This window comes from Phodopus roborovskii, unplaced genomic scaffold (assembly GCF_943737965.1).
Source record: "Phodopus roborovskii unplaced genomic scaffold, PHOROB, whole genome shotgun sequence".
Taxonomy (NCBI): Eukaryota; Metazoa; Chordata; class Mammalia; order Rodentia; family Cricetidae; genus Phodopus; species Phodopus roborovskii.
Window position 1 is genome coordinate 2,890,301 of NW_026126515.1, and position 18,854 is coordinate 2,909,154.

Here is an 18,854-nt window from a genome sequence, read left to right on the forward strand (position 1 = left end):
ATAGGGGAGAACTGTTTTCAGGTTGAGAAATGCATAGATGAAGAGATAGACTCAAAAGGCCTTAACTTCTCATCCCAGACAGAGACCCCATGAATATCCCAGGGATTCAGTGGCTGAGAAAGGGTGTTAAATTGATGACCTCGGAGGACTTAGATTTAGATTTTTAGGATTTTATGAGATAGTAGCTAACATTCATTGGGGTGGCTAGATACACACAAGGTAGGTCCATAGCCAGCACATATTCAAGAAAGTTCTAGATAAAGCCATTGTCTCACACACACTTGTATACATTTAGAGCTGTTGCCGTTTTACTGTGAGTTTGAATAATATGCTAGGACAGGCAACTCTACAGATTGGTAAACTTGCAAAATGGAATGGGACTGGAATTTTTCCATGTTAAAGTAGAGAAAGGTCAGAAAAAACAGGTGCAAAGTGGGAAGGCAGGGAAGTTTAATCAGAAGTCAAGTCAGCCATGAGAATAATGAACGAGCTCTCACTTCTGCAGGTCACCTTTGCCCTATCACCAGCCAGATGGTTCTGTTCTGATCTGAACAAAGCCTCTACACATGAGAGACCTTCTTCTTGGTTATTTTGGAAATGTACAAATATTTTTGATATTTCCCTGCTAAGTGCAATAGAATCTAAATGAGTAAAAGGTATATATTGGCCATTTACAAAATGTGGACTGTTTGGGAACAGTGCAGAAGAGCAAGACTAGAAAGTGTGAAGTTTCTTGGGCCCCTGAGCAGCCAGTGTGTTCTTCGAAAATGATTTTATAGGTGTGCAGGAAATATGTGTTCAAACTTTCTGGAAAATGCACCCAGAAAAAGGTTCATTCCTTGTGGACCAGGAAGAGCAGTCTTAACCAAGTGTCAGTTATAAATCCACACCTTTTCTAAGTAGCAAGAGTTGGTAGAATTCTGGGTCTTTTCGGGTAAAGGAGGCCACGAGGTGTCTATGCTGTCTTCTTTCTTTCTCATCAGCCCCACTCATGGCTCCGTCCCATTCATATTTACTAAGCAGCAATCCACCTTCTGCTTGATTGTCACCTGCTGCAGGGATTTTTATTCATAATGTGCACTGAGCAACTCTCAAGTGGAGTGGCCTTCACAGGCAAACCCTCTGTGTTGATTTGGGATCTCTCTGTCTATGATTTCCAGTACACGACTCCATTTCTGTCTATGGGACTTACAGAATCCAAAGAAATCTCACTTTCCAGAAATACTTGAAGGAGGGCACCATGATATCTTGTGACATTAACCAACAAATATTCCTGTTTGCCCCGGGAAAAGTCCTTAACTTACCATCCATTCCATGCTGTAAGGATTTATGTCTCTTTCCTCATGTCTTTTTTTTTTTTTTTTTTTTTTTTTTTCTGAATCCCATCTGCATGGCCCTTCTGATAAAGCGTTCCCCCACAGTGTCTCAGATATGCTTAGAAACTTGGGGATGAGTGATGTTGTCTTGTTCTAACTAATGTCATGTGGGCAGCCTTGACATATCATCAACTCACTAAAAATGTTGTCATCAATGATTCCCATATTTGTAAGGATTTAAAATTAAGAATCATCCTCTTTACTCCTGCTCTTAAACCCTGCTGGATGAGGTAAATACTGTAAAAGGGAAATTCCTCATTCTTGAACAGATAATCCTCCCTGGACTTGGCACAGAGTGAGACACAATGTCTACAGCCAAGGAATAGTGGTGCTTTGAGGCTCTAATCTACATCTTTACCGTCAAAGGGAAGGGAAAAGGATAAAATCCTCAGGGGCCAAGCACATCCCCAACACCAACAGACACTGTGCTGGGTGCTTTGCAGGCCCTGTTATTGAGGGCTTTTGTCTCCTTGGTACCCTACTGAGTGGTGCTTTGTTTGATAGTTGGAACTCAGAGAGTAAAGTGCTCAGTGATTTAGATCAACAGACAGATTAAAAGGAAAATCAGTCATATTATCGATGTCAAAAGTGAGTTGGGAAATTTCTACACACTTTCTGCATTCAGTTCAACTCTTTCCTAGTAGAAGACACTTTATCCATCATCACAAGTTCAAGACTGATGAATCCAGCTCATCTCTTTATACATGGTCCTTGCTTTACATCTTACAAAAGAGGGGCAGTAAATAGTTTGGAGGAGGGATTGAGAGGGAGATGGTCTTGTGTGTTAGAAGAGATCCCAGTGATTCGTCCTTGAAGGTATGAGCCAATTCAAGGTGGATTTTAAGAGACACAGTTTGAGAAAGTCTTATGGAGGCAGGAATGGGGGGTGGCGGTGGAAGTATTCTTAATAGAGAACCCAATGATAACCTAATATCCAGAGTGTAAGAGAGTAGGATTTGAGCAAAACAAAGACATAAAGTCAAGGCTTATGGTTCATTACACTGCTCTGTCTGCTAATAATCCAGAGCAGGATGCTAAAAACTTGGATGCCACCAAAGGCCTCAACACAAAGATCAGAGGGGAAACCCCAAATTGAAGAAGATTAGGAATTGCTACGAGCACGATCTTCCTTATACAGATGAATTATCCACCAAGTTAAGACTAGGAGGAATTGTATAGTGGCAAAGTCTCTTGACTCAATATTTCAAAAGTCAGTTGACCAGAGAGCCTCTGTCTCTGGCATTTCCTATTCACATCCCATAATAAACATGTCTGTCAGTATACCTGGAACACAGGAGGAAAGGTACTGGCAGCAGTATCCTGTTCCTGCTGGAGGCAGAAGAAAGTGGGCATGCTCCAGAAGGAGTAGGTACAGGTTTCCCAGGGATGTGGGTATGTGTTAGGAATCAGGGCAGAAAGACCGTCAGTTACAGAATTTAAGTAAATAATCTCCTACGAAGGACTTTCTGAACAGAGTAACTTTGAGGCCCAAAGTTGAGGTAATGCAGAGACCGCTAGGGCCTGAAAAGCTTTGTCAAAGTTGAAGGTGGTATTTTCCACCTGGGACTTGGCACCCAGACTTGCCATCTGCCTCTCTATTTTTCTCCACACTCTCCTCCCATTTGTCCCTGTGAGCGGGTGTTTTCTGCACCCACTGGTCACTCCTTTGCCTTTGTTGGAAGTGCTGGCCTCCCACATTCTCACTGGGTGGTCAGGAGTTGGACTAATGTTGATGATTAGCAGGCTTAAAATAATTTCAGATTTGTCTTAATTTGGATGGAGGTTGAACTGCAATATACCCCGGCTTGTTTACATAAAAAGACTTTTTGCCAATAATATTAAAGCATATGAGTCAGTGATGGAACTTATTTATCTAGGAGCACAGTGTTTTAAAGTTGTTGGAGGAACACCAGTCATACCCAACAGGATCCTGGGAGTAGAAGCAGAAAGTAGCCTTATTTTGGATGGTCTCCAAAGGAGGACCCCCAGTTGACACTTCAGCCACTTCAGGATGCTCTAGACTGGAGTGGGAGCTATTTTCCTGACTTTTATCTACTTGGGCTGGCACAACCCTGATATTAGAAATGACCATTTGCCTTGTCAATTCCTCTTGGCCTGGGCATATCCTATTTGTTAAAGGTCAGGACTTGGTCCATTAGAGATTCTAAAGAAACAGAATATTAGTTGTTAAGTTAAATTATAAATTTGCAAGGGGAGTTAAACCACACACACAGTGTGCTTTGATTGTGTCTTGCTAACTCATCAGTTCAATAGAATTTATATCTGACTGCTTCTTTTCCAGGAACTGTGTTTCTCTGGACCAAAATTCTGACTTCCCGGGTTGTTACTAAGTAGTTGAAAATTTCGCATAAATAATTCTCCTACTGAGGACATTCCAAGAGAGTAACTGAATGCACTACAATTATTTCTATATAAAATGAACTTCCTTCATCTGCCCAAACTTTCTCAAACTTTGTTGACTTCAGACCCTTTATTTTCTATAGGCTGGTCAGGGTATGTTCTTTGGTTCTTGCCTTTTAAAATGAACAGGTAGTTTGCATATATACATTAAATATAGGAATAAACAACTAAGTATTTTTCATGTCTATATATGCAGCATGTATGACTATTTGCTCACATGTACATGCATGCACATGTGTGTGTGCATGTGTGCACATATGTGTGTGCGCGTGTGCGTGTGCGTGTGCGTGTGTGTTTGTGTGTGTGTATGTATGTGTAGATTTGATGTTGATGGTGGGAGTCTTTTTTGGTCACTTCTCCATTTTATTCATTGAGTGGGAGTCTTTAGTTGAACCCAGAGTTCACTGATACAACTAGTCCAGCCAGCTGGTTTGCCCTGGAATTTCCTGTCTCTGCTTTTGGAGTGCTGAGGTTACAGGTGGGCTGCCCTCCCCACCTATGGACATGAGTGCTGGGGCTCCGAACTCTGGTCTCATGTTTGCTGCTTACCTGGCAAGGTCTTTAACCACACAGCCTGAAACAGCTAGGTTCACTGGGTTCTTACCGCTGACATCTATGCTTCATCCACACTACCTCATTAGCTCTCCCAGCAACAGAGATGGGCGTTCTTACTATTATTTCCCCTGTTTAAAATGAATGCAGTTATCTGAGGCTTAGGCAGATGGAATGACTGCAGACTGCAAATATTCCAAGGCAACTTACAACTTCTCAGTTTGAATCATGGGTGATCTCCTTATGGTTCCTTCAGCAAAGAGGTCTAGCTTAGCCACCCCAACAATTCCCCCAATCTGAGACCCTGCTAGAGTCCCTGTGCCCCTTTTTGTTCTCTCCTACCACCCCCTTTTAATACAGCTGGGTCAGGCATGTCCAAGGCCTTGAAGAAATTGGGCAGTAATTCCTCATTTGGTTTCACTGTTATGGGATTTGGAAGCAACTCCCAGGCTGGAGATTTGTTTTTTTGCTGTCCTTTTCCTTGTAGTGTGGTTGGAAGAAAAAGCTGATGAGGACCCACGGGAGAAAGGAGTTGTGTTTGGTTCTGTGGGCCTGGCCAGGGCCCATGTGCACCCAGGGAGACAATGGGCATACTGAGTAAGAATGTGGCCCGTGGACCCCTGGTCCCTGAGGTCAGATTGTATCCCCTGAAACAAAGCTCTGGACTTTGCTTTTTATTCATGTGTCCCGTTCTGCCCTGGTAACCTTAGGCAGAACTCTGTGCATACTCTGGGAAAGGGGCTCTCAAACAGCTTAGTTCTCTGTAGCATGCTCGACCATAATGTCCCTCCTGCAACATGCAACATCCAGCCTGAGGCATGGCCTTAAATGTTGCCTGGTGCACAGTCCTTGTGTGAGCGCCTCAGCAGTGGGCTTCCAGAGCTTAGGAGTGAGCTTGGCATCTCAGCCCTTGGGACAATTCCCCAGAGGTGACTATTGGCCAAAGTGGAGAAAGCAGCCAGCCAGTTCCCATTAGTTCCATTTAAATGCTGCCCCTGGATAGGAATGAGCTCTAGGAAGCCTCCCCTGCAGGGCTTATGTGAGCTTCAGGTGAAGCCAAGTTTCCAGAGGCACTTTCCACCCACACCTGTGGAGGTTACTAGAGGAGGTCTGTCCTGTGACGAGACACCTGGCAGGTATTGCTGGTGTGACCACTCCGTACCAGCCTTCACCACGTGCCAGATGTAAGACTACCTCACCAGCTTAGATAGTCATTACCCACATTACAAGGAAGAGGCTCAAAGAACTAGGAATGTGCCTTATCTGTAACTGGCTAGACTAGGACTCAGTCCCTGGCCTGTCTTGATTTCTTTCTATGTCACCATTCACCTCATTGGGAAGTAGTGCTACCAAGCCTGGAATGTTGATGTGGGTGGCTTCTTGGTGTCTCCAGGCTATACGATGAAGAAGGAGCACAGCGTGGCTTGGTTTCTGTGCATTAGGCCGCGTCCCTGCAGAGATGGGAGCAAGTGCTCCACTTGACAGCAACCATGGGAGGAACAAGAGACTATTTTATTCTACCCTGGTATCTGTGGACAGGCTCAGGATGAAACAACTTGTTTTGGGGGGTAAAATTATAGTGTTTGATATGCACACAGGAATGCAATACTTTCCATAGCTTTTTTGCCCTAGCAGTAACTTCTGGCTCCCACCCAGGCTGCCAGATTGCTCCTTTCTCTCTCTCTATTCCTCTCTGCTCAATTTGTATGCAGTTGCTGCCTGGCCCCAATTCCAATATGTCCTTGATCCCAAGTGTCACATTTTTTTTTCCACACTTTAATATCTTTGCAATTGGCACACATCTTGTCATTGAGATATACACTTAATGCGGTATGGCTTTCTAAATTGATGTTGCATTTTAGAGATGATGGGAAACCGAGAATGGAAGAAATATGGGAGTCCATGCCTTCACTCAAACCATCAGTCACCTGGAATAGATGTCAGCCTCCTACTAGATTCTGGGGACTCTGAAATAATTACTTTGCAGTCCTTGAAGTTATCATCTAGAGCGGCAAGATGGACCCGCCAGATGAACAACAGCTCAAGCTCACTGGCTTGCCATGGGGAGGGTTCTGAATTTGGGGAAGGGTTTGGGGAAACTGAGGCTGGCTTTGAGAAGGTGTATCATGAAGGGATTAGGAGAAGGTTGGGAGTAGGTGGCCTGAGATGGTGGTGTGGAGAAACGGAGTGGTTGGGGCCAACAAAGGCTCAGAACCAAGAGAACGAGGCTGTGTTTGGGAACATCAAAGGGCTCGTTGTGGCCAAAGTGGAGAGTTTGTGGGGCCTTGGGTGTAAAGATGACACCAGAAGGATGGGCAGGAACAGATTGTTAGGGACCTGTAAGTATCATGGAGATGAGTTTAGTCTTTATCTTGAGTACAAAAGCAAATCATTGAGGACTTTCACACAAGGCAATCTGTCATGATAGGTGTTTAGTGACTCTGCAGAGAAAACAGATGGGAAGAGGGCAGTGGGTAGGATGGGAGAAGGTGGGTAAGGTAACAGCTACTGGAGGAGAAAGAAACTACTCTGGAAGATTAAAAGAAAGCCTCACTTTAATTAACCATTCCCAGACAGCCAGCTCTGGCCCTCAGGCTTGAAGATCACCCTGCGGTGCAGCAGGGCTTCTAGCCGAAGACCGTGCAGGCACAAGGGGGCTCTGTCCTTGTCTCAGGAGAGCTGCATTCTCACAAGGCAGGCTTATGTTGCTTATGAGAAAAACTTAGGATTTGTCTCTACTTGTTCAAGAAGGGCCTTGTCAATCCCTAGTGGTGACATTCCCACAGATACTTGCCAAATGGGTTCTCTGCTCAGACTGTTTTACAGTTAGATGGGAGCATATGCTAGCTCTGGGGGAAAGTACAGGTATTGGAGTAAGGCATCACAGTGGACCTTTCCCCATAGGCTGTCAGATCTTAAGTCTTTGGAGTTAGAAGAAAGATGCAGGTAATTGCTGTGGTTGTACACAAGGGCCATAAAGCAAACACAACATCGATGCTGGATCTGCCTGACTGTTCTACCTGTGAGATAGATGTCCTGGGACAGATGTGGGAGTGGGGGGGGGTGGAAGGAGATTTTCTGGTGTGCGGATGCTTGGGAAAGGCTCGAGGGGGTGATTGAATGAGACCTGAGACTTACAATTTTCCTCCTTGTCCACTTCTCTGAACAGGTGCAGTGCCATACTTACACGGGGTACTGCTGGTGTGTCACCCCAGATGGGAAGCCCATCAGTGGCTCTTCTGTGCAGAATAAAACTCCTGTATGTTCAGGTACCGTAGGAAGGGGTGGGAGGAATGGAAAGGGCTGGATGGAAAATGCTGGTAGGGCTCTGAATCTTACAGGCAAATCTTTAAAAGGTTGGTGTGGTAAACAAGTCCTTTCCCAGGTCAGAAGGGTTCCACTCTGTGCTTGCTCTCTAGTCAGCTCCATAAAGAGTGTCCATCAGTGACTGTGTGTATGTTTATTTATTTTGAGTTTGTTTCTGGTTCAGTGCTCTTCCCCTAAGCATTGGCTACAATCCCTTAGACCTGAGATGGCATGCATCTAGTATTTTGTTGCTGTTTGCTGCCTGTAGTGGGCCTTGAAGTGTATTATTGGTATTGATTTTGAAGTTGCATGGGAGGAGTTCAGCACCAATGGCTTCAGTGATTGATTAGTAATGTCTGTCATGGACACAGGCAAGGAGAGTATTAGCTTCTCTCTCACATCTTTGCCATCCTTGAATATTGTAATGAACAAAACTGGAAGGTTGTTTTAACAGTGAGTCGTATGTCTGGCTGGTCATCTGCAGTGTCTGAGAGACAAAACAGACTCCAAGTGTCAAAGCTTCTCTTTGAATATTCTGACTAGTAGGTACTAAATCTGGAATGGACCCGAAATCCTTTGTTTTTATGAAGCTTTTCTGATAATTAGACAAGTTTGATAATGATCCATTGGGTGGATCCCTAACAAAGATTACGTTTTCTACTCCCAACTTTGTAAGCTTACAGTTTGCTGTTAGGGCAGTTTAGTGGGATTGTGGTGTATGGATTCACAGGAGCCCAATGTTTCCCTCTCATTAGTAACTTTCAAAACAACCAGTTTCAACCCATCCACTGTGTATAGGGGTTGCATCTTTACTTATCCCCAATTCTAAATGCAAGCAAAGAATAAAACATTATGCTAAAACCTAGTTCCAAAGGCCTTCATTCCGCATTAACTTTTCACTGATTTTTAAAATTTTAAAATAAAATTTGCTTTCTTAAAAAAAAGAAACTGGCCCTTCTGTTTAAAAAGGAAAGTAAGTGGCATGGGTAATAAGAATGTATGTAAGAATGTATGTTAGGGATCAAAATTTACAGGCTAAAAGGGAAGTTTACTTTATTTGTGGTTTACAGAGAAACTAGAAACCTTAATTGGGTTAGAGTGAGGAGGGGCAGGACTTGGCCCTTCTTGCAAATGACCTGGAAGGCTTTATTTAAAGCAAACAAATGCATCAGACACAAGCCCCGTGCAGGCTAAGATAACAGAATTCTCATAGAACTAATATATGATGAAAGAGTATAATGTGGGTTAGGAAAGTCAGAATTCTCAGTTTTCTCTTGTGGGCAGGAGTTCTACAGAGGTCTTTCTGTGGACTGGGTTTTTCCCTGCACATGCCGGTGAATGCAGGTGTCACAGAGGCAGGCCTGAATGATGGGTGCATGTGGAATCCCAGAGGAGACAGGGCAAATGTTTGGCCAGCATACAGGTTGCCCCCTCCTTGAAGAATAGGCTGTGTCTAGAAAATTGTTTCCATGCCTCAGACTGTTTGGCCCATTCAGTACAATTGGGCCAACAATTTTCTACTTAGCGCAGATGGAAAATCACCCATTTCCTGTCCTGACCAGCAAGGGATGTCAATCATTGAGTTCTTTTTAGTTGGCCCTGGTGACTGGATGTGGGTCAGAGCACAGAGCTTGTGAGAAGAGGAGGTGTGCAGGGTTATATACGCGGGGGACAGATACCAGAATGTTTGAGTTACATGGATGTGGAATTTTATAAAAACTTGGTCAAGATTGGTTCCAGGGAACCTGGAAATCATAGTTCATCTCAAAACAGTCTGGGTTATCAGTGACATTGATGTTAAACAAACCCCACTTGACATGCATGCGCACACTAACTTTGTATATAATATCCCCAGTGTGTATACAATAGATATATACATGACCATGTGCTCATAACATCAGGCTTTACCAAGTGTTTGATGGAAACCAACCACAGTACGATCTGAATGTTGTGCTTCTGTTCCCTCTCTCACCCAAGGTCCAGTCACCGACAAGCCCTTGAGTCAGGGTAACTCAGGAAGAAAAGGTGAGTGGAGTTTTATGCTTCGTCCAAGTGTTTTGCTTCAAAAGCCAGTGTAAGCAGGGCTTCTTAGCTTAGAGAGCAGGAGCCTGGGGTGAAAACTAAATACGCTTCACATTTCCAGTTTCCTCACTGAAGTGCTAGAGGTTAGGATGACCCAGACAGTGGTGATGGCCCAGCTGTCATTGTTTCTGAGGAAGGAGTGAGGGTGTGGGGCACAGAGTTGGGTAGGGACCCTTATGTGGGCCCTGTGGATTTCTGCTCTCTGGGGAGTTCAGTTGGACAACTACCAACATGCCCAGCAAAGAGGAGGATCAAGGTAGAGTACTCATGTTTGCCCTTGGCCCTCCTGTTTGTAAACTGAGTGTCCTCCCCTGCCATTTCCTTGAGAGTGTGTTCTAGTGTTCTAGAGTCTCTTCTGAAGCCAGGCTGGCTTCATGGGTATCCGGCCAGTGCAGCTGTTCTGAAATTCTCAACCATGTTGCTTTGACACAGAGAGGGTAGAGGTGTGTACACAGAGGCAGAAAAGTGTCTGCTGTCAGGCCTTGTCACCTTCAAAGCATCACATAGTTTGTGCGATGCTACCATTTGCCTCCCATAGCAAGCTGAAGGTTTTGATTCTTTTGTTTAAAAACCTAGAACACTAAACAGCAATGTAAACACTACCATTGCAAATTAAGAGGGGGGGAGGGAGAGAGAGAAAGGAAGAGAGGATGGGAAGGAGAGAGAGGGGGCAGAGGGAGGGAGAGACTGTGGTAGAGAGGGTAAAGCTTTCTATTTTTAACTTCTAATGACAATTTTGTCCCCTCCTTTTAACAAATGGTCCATCTATTTTATATAGCTAGTATTTGTCTGAGGGCTGTTTAGTGGATCCGTCATGCAGAACTGGTCCCTGCAGTATGCGGCCCATCCTTTCTGTCTTGGAAGCCTAGGGACAGCACACATGGTGACCTGGAAAGCAGCAGGCTATCCATTCTGTCTCATGAGCAGGTGTGGCCAAGCTTCCCTCTGCCTCAGGCCGAATTTGAGGCTTCTCATCTACTTAGGTTCTTGAAACTCATAAGAGTCCCTGGTGAGGAGGCTTCTGCCACTGCACAGAGTGTGGGAGTTAAGGATCAGAGAAGCTGTTGCCTTGAGATGTGGGCCTCCAAGAAGTGGAAGGTGATATCATCACCGACTAAAACAGTGGGCCCAAAGGTGGGTGGTTTGTCTTCCCCTGAAGAAGAAAGGTGGGAAGAAGGGAGCACATACCTTTCCAGGTCCTTCCCAGAGCTGGGGATGCAACAAGGAATGCTATGGTGGGAAAGGAAAGCGGGCTGGGGGGGGGGGGACGGGGGAGCGGGGGGGGGGTGCAGAGGTGTCTCTGTGGAGGCCCGAAGTCACCAGGACTTTTGGTGGCATGCGCCTGGAGGGTTTGGCTGCTTTCATTCCACTCCGCAGGATGAAATGCTTCAGGAGCCTCCCCTTTGTTTCCAGGTGTGAGGGCCTCTTGGCAGAGAAAACCTGCTAACAGTCATGTCACCCATCAGAACTGATCCTTCCCATCAGAAAGAGGTGGGGTGGGGGTGGGGCGGCACAAGGCGGGGTTTGGAAAGGCTGGCTGAGAGATTTGCATTCTTTTCTGGATAGCAAAGGGTGGCCTTGTACCCCATGGGTAACAGGGATGGCCACCCTGGTTCCTACTGAGCCAGGTGGACAAGGGCAGGTGGACTGCAGATGGCATTTCGGTAGATAGCAGCCTTTGCCCCCTTAGACCAGACAGCGTCAGCCAGGAGGGATCAGGAGCCTGACTCATCAGGAGCCTGACTCCTGCTGGGTAATGCAAAGAATGAAGCCTCTCCCCAGGGCAGTGGCTCTCAAACTTCCTAATGCTGCCACCCTTTCATACAGTCCCTCGTGTTGTGGTGAACCCAACCATAGAATCATTTCATTGCTACTTCATGACTGTAATTTTGCTACTGTTACAGATTATAATTTAAATATCTGATATACAGGATATCTTATTTGTGACCCCCCCCCCAAGGGGTTGTGACCCACAGGCTGAGAATTGCTGCCTTAGAGGGAGAAGTCAAGTAAGCTCCCAGCTCTTTGATCCCTTGTCCTGATGGCTGGCTCACTTCCTCCTGCAGGGGTCCGTGGAGGCAAAGGACAGGACAAGTGGTGGGTGGCAGGGTGGGTGGTGTGTGTTTGGTCTCAGCCTCCCCTGGAGATCTGAACTCTGCCCAGGGGTCTCATTTTCCCTCCACTTGGAGGAGCGGTTTAGGTACAGGATCCTCTTTTCTTTGGCCACCTGTAGGAAAGGCCACTTGAAGTCACACCTGCCTAGGAAGCCAGCGTTTGAATGGGGACAGAGTGTGAGAGGGCATTTGTAATATCCTGTGTCGACCTGCAGAGGTTCCTCTTTCAGCTTCACTTAAGAATGGAATGCGTTCTGCAGGGCAGCAGGTGGGACCACACAAAGGCCCCTTGTCTGAGCTCATACCCACATGTGCCTTCTCCCAGAAGGCATCTCTCTAGAGTTGGGCCTTGCTAGCCAAATGATGTTTGGCCTGGCCCCTGGGAGAGCAAGGAGTGTGGTTGGAAAGGAGGTGTGCCCATAGGTCTGTGGGTGTGAGGGATGCAGGAGCAAGGCAGCGGTGGGACCCAGCCTCTCTCTTCCCCTAACTCTCTGGCCTTATTGAATATGCCCCACTGATGGGCTGGGAAGGATCAGTTCTCTCTGCCTGGAAGGAATGAAAAGCCGTATTGTGCGACCGACCAACTGCTCAGAGTCTGGTCGCCAGCCAGGAATTAGGCCTTGGAAGGAGAGGAGGAGAAAGGCAGGGTGCAGGCAGCTGGGGTGGAAGGCCAGAGAGATAGCGTGAGGGAGGGAGGGAGGCCAGGCGGCAGCAGGTCACCGCTGCTGCTTGGCCAGGCTGGGGGGTCTGGGTTGCTGTGGTTCCTGGGCTCACAGGTGTGGGGCCCCGAGGGAAGAAGTGGGGGAGGGGCACTGCTATCTTCCCCAGATGCACGTGCGGGGGGGGGGGGTCACAACTTCAGACTATTTACTTAATCCCCTGGAATGTCCTCTCTTTGCTCTGTTCTTTGTGCCCCTCGCATTTAAGCGACTCCTTTATGGGCACATGTGTGGTAATTAACACATGCAGTGTAGGTCCTGGGCCATGTGTTTGAGTTTCAAATATCCATTGATCTGGGGGCAATCCCATCTTGCTGCCCCCTCCTCTTCTCCTCTGGTCCTGGTACTTGAAGACAGATGGGGGTGGGGTGTGTGTCTGGGGGTTGGTGCACATATGTGCTCACATGTGTTTTATGGATGCCCGTGAAGAAAGGATGAAGACCCCAGGCAGTCCCTCTAGCTCTGAGGCTCTACTGCTTAAACAGTTGAAGGCTGTGGGGGTTGTGAGATGAACTAGTTTGGGGTTCTCAGTGGTGTATGTACTCCAAGGATCCATGGCTGGGAAGCAGGCTGTGTTTCCTGGCCTTTGACTGATCTGGAGCAGCCTGCATCGAAGCCCATGGGCTTTCCTGACCTGTCTCTTTGGGGGCTGAGATGGGAAGGGCTCTAGGTGAGCTTGCAGGTAATACATGGGAGCTACAGGACTACGCTACCTGTGAGGTCCCAGGATGAGCTTCTCAGAGGGGACTGGCGAGTGGTAAAGAATGGTGGATGGCAGGTCTCCAGACAACATGTGCATGGTGGTTTCTAGTGGTTCTTAGGAGTGTCCCCCCAGAAGGCTCAGCATCACATAGTCCTTGGGGTTGATGCTGTGACAAACAGAAAACGAAAACCGAAGGCCATCAGAGAAAGCTTCCTGAATGTTCTCAGTTTCTTGTAAGAGGTCTGGAAGTTCACTGTTTAAAGAACGCGAGAAAGAAACAAAACCATGAAGATTCTCTGCTTCAGTTTGCCTTTGGGGACTTCTGTATTTGTCAAGCCAGTTTCAGAACAGGGTAGAGCTCCTAAAGCCCACCTCACTTTTAATTAGCAGAGTTTTCTTTTTAATCACTTACTGGCTACTCCACAGTGTATGCCTCGAGTAAAGAGTGAGTCACATTTATTTCCCAAGGTCTCTGTGTATGTCTCTATTTTTAGATGCTCTTGTGGGGTCTGGTCTGCAGACTGGTGCCATCCTGGGACCTGGGACCCTCAAGAGGTGGATTAGAACATACTGATGGCTGATTTAGGACAGGGGTGATAGGTGGTAAGTATTCTAGGTGAAAGGGATCATACAGCCTCCAACCTTGGCCTCACAATTGGGGTCAAGGGTGGTAAGCATTCCTGCAGAAGGTGTGATCCAATGTCCTGAGCCTGGCTGAGGTGTGCCAGGTTGGCTGTTCTACAGATGGAGCATCATCCTTGTGCATATGATTTTAACCTGTATTGCATCTGAGTGGACACAGATGCTCTGCCTACCCCCATTCTAATACCCTTCTGCTGAACAGAACTATGCCTCCTCATCTCCAAAGCAGGGGAAGCAGCTCTTGGCTCTCTGTTTGCATGGTGCTGCTGTGTTCTGTGTTCTATGTTACCTTCGCAGAGCTGGGCATATTAGACACCAGCTTCACAGAGTTCAGTTTCAGATGGTGTGCACAAGTGAGCATGAATGACCATGCACATACAACGTCTGTCTCCTTTCTAAAGTTGGCCCTGGTCTAATCTCTTGTCCCATAGCTCATCCCTTGCTCCAGATGGCTGTGTGTGAGCATTACTAGACTAAGTCTCAACCCTGTCATAGCGCATCTCCAAGCACTGGAAAGAAAACAGGACTTAGGGATACGGAAGGGCTTCATAATCAAATTTTAGGCCTTGGTGATATTAGTAACTGTTGAAATTTATGCTTTATACATTGGTTAAATGTTTATTCGGAGCTTGCAAGGCTCATGTTTGTTATAGCCTCCGAGGCTATAGTCGTGAGTAAAGATGTTAAGAATCCTTGCCTCGCTCTGTGAGACTTATCCACATCAGGACCATTAGGTCTTCAGCCTTTTGTGATGGAGGCATTCTTCAGATGAACATGGACCTCCAAGGGAACAACAGTTTCTAGGTTCTTACTTAGAACGTGTTACTTCTTCAGGTAAGGGCATGTGGGTGGCCCCTCCAAACAGCTCTGGTTATGATAGCTGTTTTTTTCAGAGCCTCAGAGGAAAGCCTCTGAGGGGACAGCCCAGGATGAGTCTAGACCATCCACAAGTTCTTGCACCCTTCGGCTGATTCTCCCCAGAGCCTCTGCAGTCCAGGTGAGAGAACGCAGGCCAGTGGAAATAAGCTTGTGTGCTCATTGTTCCTGAGTTAAGTTTAAAGTTGAGAGTACCACCTCAAAGACAGCCAGGAATGAGACTGTGTGCTTGGATGTGTCTCAGGGGCCATTTCTTATTCCTTAGCCCCAGTTCTGAGGGCCACACAGCTCCTGCAGGGGAGGTGAATGAACTGTCGTTCCCAGGTCTCACTTAGCTGACTTTGTACCTGCAGGAGGTTAGAGATGAGATTCAGGACTGCTTATCATCAAATTTCTGTACAAAGGAGATAGGTCAGAGCAGTTAAATCACTTTTAAAAGAAAAAAGAAAAGATGGGCAAAATAGTTTTTATCTTTTTAAGACAAAAAGTTGTGACAATTAAGACAGCGTAGTGTTGGTGGAAGGAGAGATCCACCTAAGTCAATGGAAAATAGAGAACACAGAAACAAACACCTACCCCGGAATAGATGTCTGATAGACAAAGGCAATTCAGGGCAGGAAGTACAGGCCACCCAGCCAAAGATACTGTAGCAATTTGCATCCACACTGTAGAAAAACAGGGGGCTGGAGATATGGTCCAACAATGAAGACTGCTTGCTGCTCTCCCAGAGGACCTGAGTTCAGTTCCCAGCACCCACCTCAGACACCCCATAACACCCATAACTCTAATCTAGCCGATCAGACACTGCTCACTGGCCTCTGTGGATACCTGTCTGACACAGGCACACACACAGATGCCTAATTAAAAATAATAAAAGTAAGAAAACAGAAAAATAACCAGAAAATTCTTAAAACCTCAGCCTAAATGGTATGCTTTATAAAACATATTAATTCATAGTGGGTCATAATCTGCACCTTAGAAAGTAAAGCTGTTACAACTTTTAAAAAGAGTCCCCGTGAGGCAGTGAGTGGAGAGGGAGCTAGGAAAGAGAGAAGGAGAGGAGAAGAAAGCACATGGGATTAGGAAGATTGAGTCAGGGGAGGAATAGATGAGACAGAGAGAGAGAGAGAGAGAGAGAGAGAGAGAGAGAGAGAGAGAGACAGAGAGAGAGACAGAGAGAGAGACAGAGAGAGAGACAGAGAGGGGGGCATAAAAGAGGGGGCCATTATAGGTTTGAAGAGAAAACTGGCTCTAGAGAAATGTCCAGAGATCTACAAGACTGACCCCAACTAACAATTTGAGCAACAGTGGAAAGGCTACCATAAATGCCTTTCCCTGATAATGAGATTGATGACTAACTTATCCACCATCATAGAGCCCTCATCTAGTAGATGATGGAAACAGGAGCAGACACCCACAGCTAAACACTGAGCTGAACTGGAATCCAGATGCAGAGAGGGAGGACAAGACCAGGTTACAGAAACCCACAGAGACAACTGACCTGAACAAGAAGGAGCTAACAGCCCCCAGACTGATAGCTGGGAATCCAGCATTGGAAGCCCCCTGAACACAGGTCTCAGTTAGAAGGCCTGGGCAGTCTAAGGGACCTCTGACAGTGGAACCAGGATGTATCCCTGGTGCATGAAAGGACTTTGGGAGCACATTCCCCATGGAGGGATACTCCTTTAACCTAGAGGCAGGAGGAAGGATCTAGACCCTACTCCAAATGACTTGACAGATTTTGTTGACCCCTCCTGGAAGGCATCACCCTCCCTGTGGAGTGTGGGGGGGAATGGGATGGGAGGGTGGGGGGGCATGAGAGGGAGGGAGAGAGGGAGAGGGAGAGAGAGAGGGAACTGGGATCGATATGTAAAATAAGAAGGAGGAGGAGGCGAAGGAGGAGGAGAAGAAGAATTCCTGTGAAAAACTTTTACCATTCACAATGTGAGGAAATATTTGCAAATCTCAATGCCTTGTGTTGAGCACACGTAAACAGCTCTGTAAACTCCTCAGTTAGAAGACTTTCAGTTAACAAGTGGACAGGCTATATGCACAGACCTACAGAGGCAAAGAGGTTATGCAAGAGAGTATAGGAGATGAGAATGAAGACTGTGGTGAGCTGACATGATTAGAAGGGTTGAAAATGGCCCTCATTGTAAGCGTTGGTGAGGTGACATTGCTGGTGAGGATTTAAAGGGAATAGCCACGATGGTCCTCTCCCTCTCCCATCTCCCCTGTGCCCCCTCTTCCTTCTTTCCTTCGTTCACTTGATACAGCTTAGCTATGTATCTCAGGCTCGATCTTTAACTCATGAGTCTATGGCTTCAGCCTTCCAAGTGCTGGGATTAGAGGCATGAGCCACCATGCCTGACTGGAAGTTTCTGTAAGAGAGAGAGAAAAAAAAAAACTAAGCATATTAAGCATATATTTAACTCTACTTTATCAATTATATTTATGAACAATTATTTTAAGGAAATAAAAAGATCCTTAAGATCTTAAGTATCCACAAAAATCACTCATATTTAATACATAGCCGTTTCATCTATAATGTTAAAATGAGACGAACCAAATGTCCTTCAGGAGGAGAAAGGAGCCATGTCGAATCTGTACCACAGATGATACTCAGCAGTATATGTAACCTCAACTTGGAAAGGTCTCAAGGCTGTTACACAAAGTGTATGCATGTGCACGCTCGCATTCACACAAAGCCAAGTTCAAAAGCACAATTCCATTTCTACATATTCTAGAAATGACAAGATTATAGAGGTGGAGAACAAGCAAGGTGTTACCAGGTGTGGAGGAGAGGAAGCATGATTGTAAAGAGGGAGCCCGTGGTAGTCTCTGAGGTGATGAGATAGTTCTGTGTGACTCAATAAAATGTGTCAGAGCTGCGCACACACAAACAGGTGCACAAAGAAACTACTGGGCTCTGGATAAGGATGGACGATACCAGTATCAGCTTTTGGATTTTGTGCTATAATTTCGCATCTATATAATTACAGCCATCCTTTAGTATCTACGAGGGGCTTAGGTTGCAGACCTCCCTTGTGTATCCCAGGCTAGCTTTGAACTTGTGATCTTCCTGCCTCTTCCTCTCAAATTCTAGGATTACAGGTGTACACAAACAGACTTGGCTTAGTGCTTAGGGCCAAACTTAGGGCTTTGTGATACAAGTCTGTGTTAAAGTTCCTCACAGGAAGTGGGATATGACATTGTATTTGTATAAACTTAAGCACATCCTTTCACAATGAAAAGTTTTTTTTTTTAAAAAGTTAGTTCAGAGATCCCTGTGAATCTAGTCTTCGACCAAGTCATGTGTTATAGCAGCAACCTGCTGTGCTCCTTCCTGTCCTTCTCTTTTCTCCAACCTCCTTTTCTTCCTTTTTGTCTGTCCCTCCTCTGCATTCCTAGCTAGCCTCAGGTTTCTGTCCTTATTCAGAGGGATGCCTGACTTGAGGACTCGGGGGAAATGCTTGCAGAGCCAGCTTTAAGCTTGTTCTTAGGTTGAAGAGGAAGTGTTCAGGTGGATAGAAACAGTTGTACAACAGACCTCTCACTTTCAATCAACCTTGAAGTGCCCAGATGTGTTCCACTTTCCTGGGCACAGGGACAACTTTCAGCCAACTTAAGAGCCTCATTAACCAGGGACCGTGCATCTCAGGAGATGGTGAGTCTTGCCAGCACTCCATCTTCTTGGTGTGATCCAGGTCAGCTCCCTAAGAGACTTCTGTAAACAGGATGCCTGAAGGAGTCACCTTTACTTCCGCACGGGACCTTGAATCACATAAATTTGGTGTCTTCAAAAGCAAGAACTTCAGTTATAAACAGGCTTTAGTTTATTCCCACAAGAGATAGACAGTGGTGTCGTCAAAGAAAATAAAGGAGGGTCACATAGTTGACGTGGTTTGAGATGAGTTCAAGGGAACTTGGGCTTATTGAGGATCTTTCAAATGTCAGGTTAGGGTGTGCAAGTTGCTGGGTTTTTTCTCATTGCTCAACACTCCACCTCCGGGAAACCCCAAGAGATGCCATTAATACAGATTCCTCCTCTGGCCCCTTTGAC

At 46.1% G+C, this 18,854-nt stretch overlaps 1 protein-coding gene across 3 annotated transcripts in view; it reads left to right on the forward strand.

Annotated features, from left to right (window-relative positions):
* Smoc1 (SPARC related modular calcium binding 1) overlaps positions 1-18,854 on the forward strand; it is a 143,694-nt gene that overhangs the window by 87,615 nt on the left and 37,225 nt on the right. For all 3 annotated transcript variants that reach the window (XM_051196240.1, XM_051196242.1, XM_051196241.1), the window contains exons 4-5: positions 7,519-7,618; positions 9,633-9,680. In XM_051196240.1, coding sequence (XP_051052197.1) covers positions 7,519-7,618; positions 9,633-9,680 — 148 coding nt within the window. The remainder of the gene's footprint in view (positions 1-7,518; positions 7,619-9,632; positions 9,681-18,854) is intronic.